Source organism: Mytilus trossulus, chromosome 1 (assembly GCF_036588685.1).
Source record: "Mytilus trossulus isolate FHL-02 chromosome 1, PNRI_Mtr1.1.1.hap1, whole genome shotgun sequence".
NCBI lineage: Eukaryota > Metazoa > Mollusca > Bivalvia > Mytilida > Mytilidae > Mytilus > Mytilus trossulus.
In genome coordinates, this window is record NC_086373.1 from 79192481 (window position 1) to 79211280 (window position 18800).

The 18800-nt window shown below is 32.0% G+C and overlaps 1 protein-coding gene across 1 annotated transcript; it reads left to right on the forward strand.

The window, feature by feature from the left end:
- Positions 1 to 8096: 8096 nt before the first annotated feature.
- LOC134710259 (uncharacterized) lies at positions 8097 to 12859 on the forward strand. Its single transcript, XM_063570541.1, has 4 exons — positions 8097 to 8234; positions 8976 to 9084; positions 11328 to 11482; positions 12368 to 12859. The coding sequence occupies exons 1-4, from the start codon at positions 8195 to 8197 to the stop codon at positions 12826 to 12828; spliced, it is 765 nt and encodes a 254-aa protein (XP_063426611.1). The 5' UTR covers positions 8097 to 8194; the 3' UTR covers positions 12829 to 12859.
- Positions 12860 to 18800: the final 5941 nt, after the last annotated feature.

Sequence of the window (18800 nt, forward strand, 5' to 3'; positions counted from 1 at the left end):
AAAAATCATGCATCTTAGACTGAAGTCTTAATTAGTCGAATTCTAACATCCAATAGATTTAGTGTAAAAACGTCTTTAACAGCAGGAGAAAAACAAAGAGTATCACCAGCCCAGTAGTCAGCACTCCGGTGTTGACCTGAATACATGTATCAATTTTATGGTAATTTTGATAAATTTACAATTTGGCAAAACTTTAAAACTTTCGTAAATCTAAGGATTTTCTTATTCCAGGAACAGATTACCTTAGCTGTATTTGGCACAACTATGAATTTTGGGTCCCTAATTTCCCTTAACTTTGTAATTGTTTGGCTTTATGACTATTTTGATCTGAGCGTCAGTGGTGAATCGTATTAAATTATAATCCTGATACCTTTGATAAACAGTCGGAAATCCGTTTGAAATAGAACAAAATAATCGGAGCTCTTTGTTAGAGAAGGCGATAAATGTGTACTGTAATGTTTGCTATAGTGACACAAAATTTAAAAGTTAATAGAAACAAACAAAATTACAATTTTCTTCACAATAACGAAGTGTTTTATTTAAAAAACACCATTTGCATAAGTTTTCAATTTATCTAGGGCATAGTTAAGCAGAACAATAAGATATCAGGTCGACAACATGGGTATCTTTCAAGTTGGATGTAGAAAATGCATATCCTCCGATTTCTTTAAAAAAATTACCACGGACGGAAAATCAATATCAATCTATGAGTTCAGTAATTTTTGTGTCTGCCCATCTTTTATGTGACTCAAGAAAAAAATACAAAAAATGGGAAACAATAGTATCGAAAAGAGAAAATCGAGTGCACTTTTTTTTTTATGTTAGGGCGTGTTTGAGTTGAATATTTTGTCTTAATATTGTACAAAACAAGAATATTTCGTACATCGACTCGCTTCAGATTCTTTCATTTTATTTATCAAAGCTATAGGTTGACTTTATAACTTAAAAAAATCACAGTACGAAAAGATGAAATATATATGGGTAAAGTGAAATACCTATCTACTTAATCACAAAAAAAACAAATTAGGTGTGTTCGAATAGCTATTCTTTTACTTAAAGTACTTGACGACAGTCTTTCAAGTTGGATGATGAAAATGCATATCTTCGAAAGATTTTAATTTTTTGTGTGTGATAACAAGGGTTTATAGTCTTCAACCACTTAAAAAATCTAGTCTGCCCTTCCACGAAATATTTAATTCGATTTTTTTTTAAATGTTTATGAATTTTCGAATATTCCACCTGACAATCGATCAGACAAAAGTTTTAAGTTAAATCAATTCAGACAAGATCATTAACTGATGCTCATTAGCGAATTAATACAATTGTCTTTTAAAATGCAACTGACATATAAGGATCGTACTGGTGCAATGTGGATAAATTTATCGGTTTCCAAGAGCAAAATTGGTAGCGTGTCATCCCTACAATGGCTTCCATTTCTACGATTGTGAAAATGAACTGGCGTAACGGGGAGACAATTTTGACGAAGTAGGATCCTGACTGTAAATATTTAACAAGAAGAGAAAAACATGAACTTGTGCAATGCCTAAATATAGGTATTGACACATTGTATTAGAGTGAATCTGCACATGCATGTATTATCGGGTCGTTTATAATAAAATTAACGGTACCAATTTTTTGCACCAGATGCGCATTTCGACAATACATGTCTCTTTAGTGATGCTCGTGGCCAAAATATTTGAAATCCAAAGCTAATATAAAAGATGAAGAGCTATTGTCCAAAAAGTATAGCCAAATCCGTGAAAGGAATCAGAGCTTTGCAAGAGGGAGATACATTCCTTAATTTATAATAATTTCTATCATTTTGTAACAGCAAATTTTAATAACTCAAAAAAATCCGTTTTTCATGCCAGTACCGAAGTACTGCTTACTGAGCTGTTGATACCCTCGGGGACTCATAGTCCACCAGCAGAGGCATCGACCCAGTAGAAGTAATAAAACTAACGGTATCAATTTTCTTGAACCAGATGCGCATTTCTATAAAAGTTCCAAATTGATTGGACCTTCAACTTCACCAAATATTCCATTGACCAAAAACTTTAACCTGAAGCGGGAGCCGCATTTTTCTTGTTCTGCGGACCGTCAAATAAAGGCAGAAAACTCTAAATTGGCATTAAAATTAGAAAGATCATATCATAGGAAACTTGTTTACTAGGTTTTAAGTTGACAAGAGTGAAGCATTCGTGTTCTATGGGCACATTCTTGTACAAAGTATTGGTAAATTGAACTTTAGATTTCTTAGGTCTTTCGAAAGAGGTATATATGTTTATTGTTTACGTTTGAAAAATCACGTCCAGTTTATCCTACATAGATCTAATGAATAGTACATTTCAGAAAAGTGCATACAATATATGTCAATGATTGTTGTTTGCCTGTAATATCTAAATGCTTGTTTTAATATTTTTATTAATCTATTTGACAAGAGATATTTAATGTCCTTGTTACCTTTGATTGGTTTTTTTTATTTGATCATAATCCTTTCATTTGTCAATCAATATGTGTTGTGTTTGAAAATATAACATGGTCAGAGATTTTTTATTGGTTTATGTCGAACTTTCCAATGTCATAGATGGTTCGTAACTTGGAAAATATTATCATCAATCGTTGCTATAAACAAAGGCAACAGTAGTTAACCGGTGTTCCAATGTCATAAATCGATTGAGAGAAAACAAATCAGGGTAACAAACCAAAACCGAAGGAATCCCATCAACTTTATAGTAACACCGTAGTGCAACTAAAACAAACGCCAAAACACATACGAACTATTTCATAACAACTGCCTGACTTAGTACAGAACATTTTAAGAATAAAATTGTGGGTTGAGTCTGGTTTAAAGCCGGGCTAACATCTTGCTTGATGACAATATAAAAAATTATCGTTAAAACACTAACCGACAGAAATACAGCACACACACACATGCAAAAACATTCATAACAGTGAAACAAACAAACAAATAATATAATAGTCGACACAAAATGCCAATCGCAGAAAACAATGAACATATTCAATCAACGACACACATCACATGATATCAAAAACAGTGACACTTACGAAACATGCAATCTCTCTCTTTATACAATTAATTTCACAACAATTTTCATGACAATGATGGTATGGAAAGACAATTTTACAATTATTTGGACTGCAAACGATAAGACATAACAGACTATTCAGACGAAATCATAACAGAAACATCAAAAATAAATACACTGAAGTTGAATGTACAAGACAATAACAATCAAAACCAAGGAGTAAACAAAGACTAGAAAAACAAAGGACATTTACATCAACAGTTATAAATAATAACTAAGAAACAACAGGAACTCCACTGAAAACCGGAAGATGACAATGACTGTACTGACATTTTTTTTTTTATATATTTTTTTAATACTTGGACAACATACGATGCACCATAATATATTGATCTACCTGGGAAATGCAATTTAAAAGTTTAAAACTCGTTCTTTAAAATATAAATTAAATCTACAAACTTACTTCAATTTCCATGTCTAACTTCTGTAAAGGCTCACTTAATAGTTATCAAATGTACCAGGATTATAATTTATTACGCCAGACGCGCGTTTCCTCTTCATAAGACTCTTCAGTGACGCTCGTATCAAAATATTTATAAAGCCAAACAAGTACGAAGTTGAAGAGCATTGAGGGTCCAAAATTCCAAAAAAGTTATGCCAAATAACCTTAAGCTTTACATTAGGAAATAAGCAAATTGCCAAAAATCTCATAAAAGCAACAGGATATTGTCATAAAAGCAATGAACAAAACTGACAGAGAATAAACCTTTTTAAGACTGTAATTTAGAATTCAATACACGTATTTGACTTGTAATATGTTAAAAGAATCCTTGTAGACTGAATTTAATATCAGGCATTTTTTTGTTGAGAAAACCTGAACAAACAGAAACAGTAAGTTATAACTGATGGTCTTCACAAGTACTTACCTTTTCGTACGTAGTAAAATGTATCCAAATGTGCAATACATAATGAAGTGTTATATAAGCTTATATTATGTAGTTGACAAGGTCCATTCTGGTTGTAGAAAAATGAAACACAGCTTGAGGATAACGCACAATCTTTAGCACATCTGAATACTGCTCTAGTATTACTTTTACTTGAAACCTTGCCTTCAGTACACAACAAATCACTGAATCTGCTCTGTTTTACATATAAATTTATCAAAATTAAGTTCCCGTTTGTTATCCAGAAGGCAAAGGAACATAGTGTAAACAGGATATACTTGTAATAGCTCATCTTGATGTTGGTTTAATCATTTGAACTTCCAGAAATCAACTGAAAATTAAAGCAACTTGGACGGAAAACAAAGTTATCAGACTGATCTTCTTTACAAAAAGAATCACTTATACGTAATGTTATTAGATCAATGTCAATATTATTGGCCTTTCAAAATGATTAAATGTAATTAGTAGGTAGTCGTATTTGCTAAGCAGTGAACTGATATATGCAATGAAGTTTTTATTATTGCGTTTGTCACTAATCGTAAAATCGACTATATGTTGTGTGGGGTATTGTTGTTAGCGATATTACGTATGAATCTCAACAATCAGTTTCTAAATTGAATAAGATTATATTTTAGTTAATTTCAGATATAATTATTACAATGATTTTATATCAATTATAAAATTTCTTAAAATATTAGGGTATATTTATCAGGTGATCCATGACAAATTTGAAAATTATAAACTTTGGTTTTGACAAATATATGATAAGTTTTGAAGGGATTCATCATCGATATTAAACATTATCAAAACATATTCTCAAATTGTTCAAAATAAAAAAAATTACGTACCAGAATCATGTTGATGATCAAAGAAAAGTTGATATAACACGTGGAATCTGAAAAAATCATAATTGTTCAAGAAAATGCATCATGTGTACTTTTTTGCGATGGATATTTAAGCAAAATGAAAAAGATACAAAAGTCGACCAAAAATGGAGAACACTAATTTTTAGATAGTCACCGCTTGTTTTACGTGATTATCCAATATTCTTTTCTTACGGCATTGTTTTGCTTGCAATAAATATCGATGATGGTATGGCGAAAGGGACAGCGGGATACTAGCTTAACAAACCATTGTTTTTGATACGGTGATAGAGCTAGAAAAACCTTTTGATCTAGATACTGTAAAAAATTACATAATGAAACAATTTGAAACAAGCAGTCATTTATTTGATTAACGAAGGGAATCTAATAAATAAGTCAACAGTAGTATATAGGTGTTCCAAGGTCATACATTGATTGAGAGAAAACAAATCCGATTTACAAAGTAAAACCGAGGGATATATATAAACCGGTTGTCATGTTCGTTTTCCACAAGACAAGTGTCTGCATTCTTTGTATTTTAGGTTCATTTATTAGCGGAAACGCTACTCCCGCAGATAAAAAAAAAATGGAATTTCTTAAACAGCTTATAATATTATATCTAGAAAATTTATTTAAGCGGAAATGTCAAATAAAATACTCATTCCTCCCAATAACAGACAGTAATTAGGTCCAATTGTTCAAAACCATTAGTAATCTCTTGTAAGAATTACAAGAAAACTCAATTTACTTGAATTCGATTATGTGAAAAGTACTTTTCTTGTGTTACATTTACAATGAACCGAACTGAAAAACTGATAGAAAACAAAGAAGCGAATCAAAAGAAGAGTAAATGTGTTTTTAATTTGCTTTAGGCCAGAGATTTCAGTCGGATGTTGAAATGATGAATCATTAGTAGTTCATGAAAGTAGGCTAATCTCGTCTAAAATAACATGATGTTGAGAACTCAAAATCTAATTGTATATATTTATTTTTAGATCTGACGTTATTATAAGGCTTAATGATACAGCAAAAACCTTTTTAAAGCTAACTTTGCAAAGACGCAAACTTTAGTTAGTTGCGGAACAATTATATAATTTATCACTGGAAACTAACTGACAAAACGTTACATTTAATTTGCCAATACCGAAGTATACTGGTTATCGGGAATATAGTACCATTGAGTGCAACAGGGTCTAGAAGCCATTATTAAACATACATAATATTTTGTAATAACATGAACCAATTCTATAGGATTAGTTTTAATACCATACAAATGGATTGAGATTTGAGTAACCTATAATTCATTCGAAGGGGACATGTAAAAAAATCCAGCAATTCATTTTTTTTTGTACAACCTATACATAAATATAATACATACAAAGGATATGAGATTTATTTGTAAATGATCGGCTCTATAAAGATTTCTCCTGTATGTAATCTGTGCAAAAACAAATATCATTTTTAACCTCTTATGAATGTCGTTTTCAGGTAAATTTAGTGAAACTAGACTAGTTTGTAAGCCATATTTAAGCATACTTTTAACCTCCCACCTTTCAAGGTATTTATGTTATGTTTTTGTGAGAGAACTTCTTCTAGAATTGTCAAATGCACTCTTTTTTCTAGATATGACGTCAATATAACTGTTAATATAGTTTGCTCCTTGTATTTTTCCTCTGATAGATACAATGAATTTAAGTAAATTTGTTTAATAACATGTTCACTCGACTTGCTTTCAACATGCTATGGAAATATTTCATCTGTAGTACAATTGTATGTAAATACATAAAAAAGAAGATATGATATAATTGCCAAAGAAACAACTCTCCACAAAAGACAAAATGACAGAAATTAAAACTAGAGTTCACCGTAAGGCATTCAAAGACCAAACCGTAAAGTCAGCTATAAAGGGCCCCGAAATGACAGATGTAAAAGAGTTCAACCGAGAAAACTGATGGCCTAATTCATGTACAAAATAATGAATGAAACAAATACAATAACAAACGACATCCACTGAATTACAAAATGTACAAGCTCCTGATTTCGGACAGGCATAAACAGAATGTGGCGGGGAAAAATAACAAGAAGTCGCCAGTCCGCTTCCTTACCTGGGACTGTGGTGCAACAAAGGCATAACTCGTTATCTGATGGCCACAAATAGTAACACATCTAACAAAAAAACAAAGTTGATGCGGAATAACAACAAAAGGACACTAAGTAAAGATCTAAGAGTAATCGCTGTTACTGACAGCTGGTTCAAATCCAATGACAACTATTAAAAAGAATGCACATAACACTAAATGACCAGTGAGAACACATCCAACAAACATTGAATTTAGTTTATTAAAAGACGGTATATAATAAGCAGTCCGAGAAAAAGAACACGACATTCTACAATGTCAAAATACAGATATCAACAGATTGAAGACTCATTAATTTGCCTATATATATATAATATATTATTAAGTTTGATTTAAATATCAAAATCCCTAACAATACCAATAAGAACAAGATTCAAAGAGTTATTTACAGTGCTGACCTAGTAATCTTTTAGAATTAGGAAAAATGAGGATGTGTTATCCCGTTAGAAGTAAAGTTTTCTACAGGAAAAACCAAACTTCAAAACCAAATCTATTTGTCTACGAAAGAGTCCTGCAAAGAAAAAGTAATGTGTGGTAACGTAGTCCTTGACTATAATATACCAGTAATACATAGCTCATGTTCCTTAAAATACAAAACATCACAACATGCACGGTCATAGTGAACGAGTGTACCTTATATCAAACAAAGTGTCTTTATGTTTGGTGATATTTTAAAGTGTATACAATTGTATGTGTGTATTTTATATTGTGTACTTTATAAGTATGTATCCTTGATCAGTTTTTTTTATAATGAGTGTATGGTGGTTAATGTTATGATTATATTATTTCTTGTTTCAGATATAAAAGGTTATAAGGAGCAAATACAGTGGTGTGTGCAGTTTGATGTTTAAAAAAATACCAACCACATTATCATTCATAGATGTATATATAAGTGTCCTCTTTGCGAAGTTCACACGAATATTCACACGGGAAATTATGAATAGATACATGTACATGTATATTTGTACTGAAATACTGATAATAATGTTTTGTTTACTTTTTATTTTTCCTTTTCCACTTATGTATTGTCTGTTGTATCCTCGTCTAGCAGAAAGAAAGTAGTGAGTCAAATTAAAGTTAATCGTGATATACGTAATGTTTTTGTTTTACATACTTAAATATAAAAAGGATGTAGGAAAATAATCTTATTATAAAAATTAAATACACGGGTATAACTCAATTGCTTTGTAAACAAAATAATGTTGGAAATATGTAAATGCATTATATTTCTTTCATCAGGTATGTCTTAAATAGATATTTATGACCAACACGTACATATATATATATGAAGAAAGAGAATTGCACATTTTTTTGTATTCATATGTATAGATAAAACTAACGTGCAAGGAAATGGGAGAGTTACACTTTTCCGCGATAACTGAAGGACAAGTTCGTTTAAAACATATTTAAAATATATTAAAATTGAAAATTATAGTCTATGCTCATGATATTTAGATAGTTTGAAAGAGTAATGCAATGAATTGCCTTTTTTTTTAGTTTTATAACGAAGTAAGACCTTGACAGGGCCGGACAGACATGTTGAGCTTTACATGTAGGTCGTCCGTGTTTGACTGCACAGACCTTTGTCGATATTTTTTATTTGTATACTTCATTTTGTTTGTTAATACAGGCAACAGTAGTACACCGCTGTTGTTCATAAATCGATTGAGAGGAAACAAATCCAGGTTACAAACTGAAACCGATGGAAACACATCAACTATAAAAGGAAAACAACGAAATAACAGAACACCGAAGTACAACAAAAAGCAAACAACAATGTAACATACAAATAAATGAAATATTAGATAACAACTACCATATTTGTAAACTTTATCATCTAAAATTATCTTATTCATGTAACCATAAATCTCGAAACTAATTGAATTTAAATGGAAATGTTTATTCTAAAATAATGTGTACCTTTAGAAACAATATGTTTTATGTACTCTTTTATATTGCAATTTAACTGAAATATTACAGTTGGTGTTATTGTTGGTGATATTTGTTACTATGACGACGGATCACATTACGGACAAATCATCGGGTGTCCAGCATCTTGTTGTGGAACAGGCAAAAATCCATGTTGTGTGTAAGTCTATGTCTAATGATGCAGTTATTATAGATTAAATGTTTTGCCTGAATTTGATTGGATATGAATGGTGAATATTAAGTAAAAATTACAATACAGTTTTCGTTATTGATCTCACCTTCTTGACGCGAATTCCCTTTCAATGATTCCCAAGTTATGGAATGAGCCTGCTTTATAAAAAAAAAACGGTTGTGCCAAAGTATCAGTCTAAACAAAAGTAATATAAAGTAACAGATGCGATAATTAATCAAAAGGCTTCTATTTCCTTTAATCATGATATTCTTGAAAGAGGGTTGCTGCACACAGTCGACGTGTCTTGGTTATTATACAATCCGTCATTGCCTTATTATGCTTTTTTGTATCTTTGTCTTACGTATTGCTAATGTGTTTTGTCTATATGACTTTTTATTTTTCTTTGTTGACATACTTGTATGTTTTATAGTTATTAAGATTATAACACACTGTTAACTGCTATACCAGTTGTTGACATGATTACCTCTTATGTTTGTTAGTATTGTTCTCACATTATTGTCAATATAATGGAATGTTATGCCACTGTCATACAAGTTAGCGGTTCAATTAGCTGTAAAACTAGTTGTAATCTACCGTTTCTACATTAGAAAATATCCGTACAAAGTAAGGAATATGACAGTCGTTATTCATTAGTTTGATGTGTTTGATTTTGTCATTTTCGAAGTGAGTTTCCGAGAAGAATTTTCATAGGAGTTTTTAATTTTTGTTATTCTACTTTTCACAAGGAAGCTATCAAACCAAGAGTTTCGAGTGAGGAAATTGAACTTATCCCTTCTTATAGTTTACGGAAGACATCACGAGTTGAGTGACCGTTATGGAATATCCGTTTCACAGATTTAGCGGAAATGTTTCAAATATCGTAACAACAATTGTCCCCTCATTCCCGAATATGACTTACCGAATTAGACACATTAACGGGGTATTACTTACATAAGCAACAAGACATGTGGAGCAGATTTGCTTACCCTTCAGGAGCACATGAGATCTTCCTCAGTTTCAGTGGTATTCGTTTCAGTTTTCTATGTTATGTACAGTTCGTTTTCTTTTTTAGCAATGGCGTTGTCAGTTTAATTTCGACTTATAAGTTTGAACGACTCTTTTAAATTATTCTCCTTATTTTGACAGACATAGTAATTAATCATTATTCAGAATAATATGCCAAATTATATTGTCATTATCAGTCATTTGCGTCATTAGTTATACATTGAAATCTAGAAAAAAAACCTGATCAATTTAAGTTACAAATATCTAAACATCTCTGTAATCTTTCATGCTCACCCTTACTTACATATTACGTTTATGCATTTCGTTTCAAAAATGAAAATTACCAAAACCACTGTTGTTCTCGGAAACCTATTTCTTATTGTCCGAAGATATTTCGCTAAACTTTAACTCTTAAGGTAGAAAACGTAATGCATCACACAAAACTTAAATATGAAGGTATACATGTGATAATGTGTATCTTCTCTCTCGAACAGGGAAGCAAACACACAAAACTAGAAAAAGGTAAATTTACAAAATAACAATAAAAAGTTCATTCATTGTATAAATAGTTCTCAAAAGTACCAGGATTATAATTTTATACGCCAGACGCGCGTTTCGTCTACATAATACTCATCAGTGACGCTCAGATCAAAATAGTTAAAAAGCCAAATAAATACAAAGTTGAAGAGCATTGAGGATCCAAAATTCCAAAAAGTTGTGCCAAATATGGCTAAGGTAATCTACTGCTGGGGTAAGAAAATCCTTAGTTTTTTTCGAAAAATTCAAAGTTTTGTAAACAGAAAATTTATAAAAATGACCATATAATTGATATTCATGTCAACACCGAAGTGCTGACTACTGGGCTGGTGATACCCTCGGGGAAGAAACTTCCACCAGCAGTGGCATCGACCCAGTGGTGTAAGTAGTTATCAAAAGTACCAGGATTATAATTTTATACGCCAGACGCGCGTTTCATGAGACTCATCAGTGACGCTCAGATCAAAATAGTTAAAAAGCCAAATAAATACAAAGTTGAAGAGCATTGAGGATCCAAAATTCCAGAAAGTTGTGCCAAATACTGCTATGGTAATAAAAATATCTCAAAATCGAATAAAACAGGATAAGTTAAAAAAAATATCTTCCATATCATTTTATTTTTGTCAATTCATTGCACGATAACAAACAAAATATGTATAGTTCTAATCAAACGATATTTGTGTTTTCAGTGAATCTTACTCCAGACTGCCATACGTCGTAGGAGCTATAGTGTCTGTAGCATTGTTGTTGGTATGTTTGATCGTTTGTTGTGTTTACAGAGCACATACAACAGCATACTCAAGACCTCTACTCTTGCCTCAGGAAAACCAGGAACAACAATTATGTGAGTATACATGGTTAAAAAAAATAGTGTAATCCATCAGAGGAGTATATATGCAAAACTATTAGGTTAAGTTAATAAATAGAATATATTTTCCCTATTGTTATGTATCCCACAATGTCGAAAAACTTAAACAAATAAGATCCCAGTTCTTAACATAAACATGCTGTCTGTCCTATGTTGTTTTACGTGTTATTTTTTAGTCTGTGGTTAGCATGTCGAAACGAACTATTGTAAGGTTTATTTGTGTATTTCTCTGGCATGCATGTTTTTGTATTTTTTTGTATTCTTAGTCTGTATTCATGCCAAGTAATGTTGTCATTTTAGTGTTATATATAACATTGTCATAAAAGTGCGAGGTTTTTCTAGCCACATTACCAGGTTCAACCCCCTATTGTTTCGTAAAAAATCCTGTACCAAGTTAAGAAAATGGCAGTTGTTATCTGATAGTTCGTTTCTGTGTATGTTGCATTGGCGTTTGTTTTCGTTGCACTTCAGTGTTTCTGTTGTTCGTTGTTTCCCTCGGTTTTGGTTTGTAGTCTAGATTTTTTTTCTCAACCGATTTATGACTTTCGAACAGCGGTTTACTACTGTTGCCTTTATCTACAGCATATGCTAGAATAAAAAGTTCACTCATTTATCTATGAATATAACATTAAAAATAGACGAAATAAATCAAAAAAAGAACAACTTTGGTATGTGTTAAATTTACTATAGTAAGAACTACATGACAAGCATCAAACGATAATGGATGTGGCTTCATCTGCGCTAAAAGGGTAAGTAAATCTTGCTTCACGAGTGGCTCCCGTCGTGTTGCTCTTGTTAGTACAACTTCGTTGAACAAATTCATATTTATTTTAATTTTGTTTTATCTTTTTGAATTGACAGTGGAACTGCGACAAGCAAGTAAAGAGTACCATATTGTTGTATTCAGTGGGAAACAGAACACAAAGCTTGAATTGCTACCTCGTTACAGCGACATATATCCTCAGTCGGAGTTGTCAACAAGCACAACAGCCGACAAAGCTAGTCTTAGAAGAAACGACTCAACGAGAAGTTCGTCCCTTTATGGGTCATTATTTCGGAACAGTAATTTGAGAAATGCTTTTAAACGTGGACAAGTCAGAGAACCTTCCTCATTCGAAAGAAACCTGTCTGCTAAATCAACTCAGAAATTTATCGAATCTAATGCTAAAGTATCAGACAATAAACCTTTGGCATCTGATAACACTTTCAATCAGACGAGGAGACATAGCACGACACATACAAACAATCATTCAGATCGATCTAGTTTAATGTCTTCAATTGCTGCATCACTTCCTTCTTTGTTTAGTCCTACAGAAATGTAATTTAATTACAATATGGAAATATTTATGTTTATCATTTCGTTAACTTGTCTCTCTTTTATGTCAAAACGAGCTGTTGACATGACTCTGTATCCATCGTCATACTAAACGAAATCAAAATATCATTAAAATGTATAAAATATAATGATAATGATATCAAACGATCTTCTATTACGACGATTTCATAAATATACAATTTAAAGAACATACACAGCTTATGATAATACATATAGAATCCGTATGAAGAGGACAAAAGAGTAAAATCTAAGTTAAGATTTTTTAAGTCTTCGAAACTTATATGGTATGTACAAATGTGAATCGTACCAAACTTTATAATCGTTCTCTTTTATAGATGCTTATGTTAAAATAAGTCATCATGTCAAAATGTGTGAAAAAAAAGTAAAATCTCGAAAATACTGAACTCCGAGGAAAATTCAAAACGGAAAGTCCCTAACGGATCTTTTCATCATTATTGTTGTTAATAGTATGCAAGAGGTTGCTGTCAAAAACTACTTTCTGTCATATTGAATCTTACATAATTAGAAAATAAAACGTCACACATTCATACATTTGCACAATAAGCAATCCAAACTGGACGGGAACGGGATTATCATTCAATCATGATTGTAGGTAGAGGAGACAGGAACCACCTCTCCTCCAAATGCGGAATTAAAAGACATTCCAAATTCCTCCTCTCCGCACTTGTTCCTTAATTGCAGTAAACGACGTCAACTCGTTCAAAAGTGTTTTTTTTTTACTTTTTGGTATGAAAATATCAATAGTAAGACCGCATCTCTGCATACTCTTTGAAAATGAAAAATGGAAAAACGTAGAGCTTTGATTTGTGCATCTTCAATTATGTTTATAGGCTAGCGGTGTAATAGTATATAGTTAGACATCTCTTGCTAAGGATTCTAATTAAAATATGAAAGAATTATTTTAACTGAATTTAGATTTTAATTTTTTTTAAATGCATTTTTGCGCCTGTCCCAAGTCAGGAGCCTCTGGCCTTTGTTAGTCTTGTATTATTTTTATATTAGTTTCTTGTGTACAATTTGGAAATTAGTATGGCGTTCATTATCACTGAACTATAGTCGCCGTCACGTAAAATTGGCACCATGATTTTTGTCAAAATTTTCTAAAATATCGACCGCGTTTACTCGAGATCATGTTTTTCAATTAGCGGGATAAAAATCCAATCCAAATATATACTACTGTCCTACCTTTTATTGTGTTTGCACAGTATAATCCTGACCTTCACAAAATCCAGGATTATTTTGTATGGTGGAATCCGACATTGTTATTTCCGGAAGTGTTGCTGTGGAGTCCACGTGCTCTCAATTTTCTTGTGTCTCTCGGAGCTGTGCGTCATCTCTATGTAAAAAGCGCGGGAAATCGTATCATCAATGACAATGATATTACCTGGAGAGTAACGAATGTTATGTAGTAAGGGATCCTCATAGAAACCAAGATGGCGGTTTTACAATGAAAACAATCTTGAAAAATGTGAAGGTCAGGATTATACAGTGCAAACACAATAAAAGGTAGGACAGTAGTATATATTTGGATTGGATATTTATCCCGCTAATTGAAAAACATGATCTCGAGTAAACGCGGTCGATATTGTAGAAAATTTTGACAAAAATCATGGTGCCAATTTTACGTGACGGCGACTATAGTATATATTTGTTTAGGGGCCAGCTGAAGGACGCCTCCGGGTGCGGGAATTTCTCGCTACATTGAAGACCTGTTGGTGACCTTCTGCTGTTGTTTTTTATTTGGTCGGGTTGTTGTCTCTTTGACACATTCTCCATTTCCATTCTCAATTTTATTAATTAAATAGTAACTTGTTGGCAAAAGAGAGTTCATAAAAGTCGCATAGCAAAAAATGAATAAATGTTGATTACAATTGTGATAAACAATGTAAATAGGTCTATAGCGTGACTGCATAGTCAATCGTATAGCCCGCAGTTGAGCTGTACACAAATAATGCAAGGCAAAATACCTGCGACTTCACTATAAAATTAATTTTGCTCCTTTTAAAATTGCTACTAAATATTACAACAGTTAAAAGCCTGTAAGAACAAAAAGAAATGTAAAACAATTCATACGGGAAAACTAACGGCCTCTTTTATTTAAAAAAAAAAGAACGAAAATCAAATATGTATCACATAAACAAACGACAACCACTGAATTACTGGCCTCTAAAAAGCCTGTTTCAATTCTATTTGAAGTCATTTGATCCATTAAAAAGATGAATATTTTTATATGAAGGTATCACGAATTTTCGCTATAAATACATATGAAACAAAGAGAATATTTCAAAAGAAAATCCTTTTTTTTTAGCAAAGTCTTCAGATGAAAAAGTAAACTAACAAAAATACATAACTGCAAGAAAAATTCAAAACGGAAAGTCCCTTTTTTTTAAAAAGGTATTACTTTTGAATATTGTCTTCCTGTCCTTCTATTTGCCGACAGCTATTCCGTATGGATGATACTTCTCGTTAAAAATTCGGCAATCGCTCTAAGCTTGTACGAAGCGAAAAAACTGTGATGGAAGAAAAGTTAAAAAAAGTTTACTTACTAGATGAAAATAATATTTGCCGATTCTAAAAGATTTTTTTTATATCCACCAACCATGAGTTTATTAACCGCATAGTCAGCTATATAAGGCCCCCTAATAACAAATTTAAAACAATACGAACAAGAAATTTATATTTATACGGGCTAATTTATGCACAAAAAAGAAACAAAAGTAAATATGTAACATATTAACATACGACAACCACTGAAAGTCAGGGTCCTGACATGGGACAGGCACAAACATATACATTTTGGTGGGGTTCAAAATGTTAGGGGAATCCAAACCCTTCCTTCTAATCTAGGACAGTGAACAGTACAACATAAGAACGAACTATAAAAATCAGTTACGTGGCCGGGTATTTGTATATCCCAACAACAAAATGACACTAATTACTGATCTGAGAATACTCGCAGTTACTGAAAGCTTGTTCAAAGTCACTAACAAATAATAAAAAAAAATGGATTTAGTATGAAGACGTCATTAACAGTCAAAGAAAAATATGATCCTGTTCAATGCCAAGTACCCCAAAAAACAACGAACGGATAAAGGTAACTACAGATACAGCACAAAAGTCATCTAGAAAATAAAAATAATGGTCGGTGCAAACAAATCTAAACGACAAAAGGAATGGTTTCATCATTTCAATTGTGAATTTTCAATTTGTATGTAGCAACACTCCAGCTTCATATCGACTATACATTACCAAGTTCATAGGATATTCTAAAGGTTTAGTTTAAAATCATGATGTTCTGAATAAAAGGTTGCTGCTTACAAGAAAGCTATTTCATAAATACTTTCAAATGGTAGAGTTTAAGTCATCCCTTCGAACGTTTTACGAATACCAGCATGAGTGGTGATCAATGTTGACAGTACGGCAACACGTGGTTGCTGACGTCTATGCAATTTTGTCTCTGATGAATAGTTGTCTTTTTGGCAATCATGCAACATTTTTTATAAAGCAAAACAAAAAACAAATTAACAAAAATAAAAGTAAAAAAAAAGATTGGTATTAAGGTTTATGTACCCTTCTGTTTTCTATAAAAATCTTGATTTATTTGCCACACAGTCCTCTTTTTCTATCAAATGCAATGAAACAGTAAAAAATAATGCTTTGCATCAAGTTTCCCCTTGGAATATGTACTAAATGGCCTATCTCTATTATTCATTATATCTTTAGTTTTGATACAATTGAGGTTGAAAAATTCATACAAAAAATTAATGGCGACAGAAGGGTACATAAACCTTAAAACTTGCCTATTCAGATTCTTTCTATCGGGGAAAATATTATTGTGAGTGGAAGTCTTATATGGCGTCTTGATTGTTTTTTTTAAAGAACTATGAGTTGTCGGCAGATAATTTGTCATTGGAATTTGTTAAAATACGAAATATTACTTAGAAACTTTTACATATCGAGCTTGAAATATGGTTTAGTCACGTGTCGATTAATATATCAGCATTTGATGTGTATTTTAGTGTGCATTTTAGTCTAGACGCCATCTACTTAACCATATTAATCTACTACATTGTAGTATTTGACATATGACGACAGTCTAGTCACATAAAATATAAACATAAATATAAATAACTAGAGACCACGTGCAATTGGATTTTTCTAGATCTGTTTGATTTCATGTTACAGATTAAAAAGTAAGTTAATCAGTGTAATATAATATAAAAAAGAAGATGTGGTATGATTGCCAATGAGACAACTATCCACAAAAGACCAAAATGACACAAACATAACAACTATAGGTCACCATACGGCCTTTAACAATGAACAAAGCCCATACCGCATAGTCAGCTATAAAAGGTATAAGAATGCTTATTTGTGAATCGAATCCTTCAACGAAATGGTTCACTTCTGTTTCGCTTTCAATGTTGACTTTCTTTTCCTTTTAATGATTTGCCACACCTAGCACTTGCGTAACCATTGTTTGTTAACAAAGGGTTAATTTGAAGGTCACATGAATACGGATTCAATGAGGTCGATTTTTCTTCGCTTTTTTTGACAAAATTTTAACTAAACTGGCTGCTAAAAGCAAATTAACATTTCACTATTTCACTTTCATTAATGTTTAAACAAAAAAACTATTTAATTTTTTATACATCTCGTTCCTTTAACAGGACCACTACCTTATATGGAAATGCATAAATTAGCATACTTATGTTCTCGCACATGTTTTTGTTTATTTACATGTGACGCAATTTATTTTTACCTAGGTTTTTGACCAATCCACTTGATGAGTCACAATGCATGATGGACTACTACGTGTTTACAATCAACCAAGAACACGTGTTATTTACTGAAATACAACACAATTTTTCGTGCAATGCGGGATTCACAATTTCGCTTAGTTTTTCATTTTGGCTATCCTCTTTTATAGTTCGTGATATAAAGTATTACTTCCATGCTCAGATTAACGAAGAGTTGTTTCTATACGAAGAAAAAAGGGTTTTAACTACCCGATATATAGCCATTAACACGTTTGATGAGGGCACAGAGGTTTCATGTATTTGTCCACCAGACAGCAACGAAACAACAGCGAAGAAACACAGTTACCTATGAGACAAACTTGCTAACTAGTGTAAAATAAGCCTTCGATAACAGCCGGTGCTGATATTCACGAGTACAGCAATGTTCGTATAGATAATTAAAGGCAAATGTGGGATCCTTGAATTTTGTATTCGTAAAAAAGGCCAAGAAGTATTTACGTAACATGGCAGTGTTAACAAAATCTATCAGTATTTTTTTTGGTCACATTTCAGTATATGGGACTTCCAAACTGTTCCCTTTGTTTTGAAGATAGTGAATTCGGCAACTGTAGTTTCAGTTTGTTCGTTTTTTAACGGACTCGGACATTTGCCAAACTGAATAAAATCATTACAGCTGATTTCTTATACCTGTAAAGTAAAACTTTGGTTGGCTAGCTTGCTTTGTTTGTATAGTTGTTTATAAAAGCTTTGAAAATATGATTGACATCTTTAAACAGTATATATATATAGGCATAGTTTAACTTGTATATTTTATATTTTGTACAATATACAAACAAAGCAAGCAAGCTAACCAAAGTTTTGCTCCACAACCATTAGGAAATAAGCTGTAATGATTTAATCCATATGTATGTGCGACATGGTGGAAAATTTTATATGTTTGTGAAAATTGCAGCGTTGGATCTATAATAAAAAAAGATGTGGTATGATTTCCAATGAGACATCTGTCCACAAGGGACCAAAAATGACACAGCAATTAACATTTATAGACCACCGTGTGGCCTTCAACAATGAGCAAAGCCAATACCGCATAGTCAGCTAAAAATGGCCACGATATGACAATGTAAAACAATTCAAACGAGAAAACAAACGGCCTTAATTATATAAAAAAAAATGAACG

What these genes read in the sequence shown, in the direction of transcription:
- LOC134710259 (XM_063570541.1), top strand. Translation starts at nt 8,195, where the DNA reads ATGTTGGAAATATGTAAATGCATTATATTTCTTTCATCAG. An exon ending in CATTATATTTCTTTCATCAG is followed by an intron (nt 8,235 to 8,975) that starts GTATGTCTTAAA and finishes GAAATATTACAG; the next exon opens with TTGGTGTTATTGTTGGTGAT. An exon ending in AAACCAGGAACAACAATTAT is followed by an intron (nt 11,483 to 12,367) that starts GTGAGTATACAT and finishes TTGAATTGACAG; the next exon opens with TGGAACTGCGACAAGCAAGT.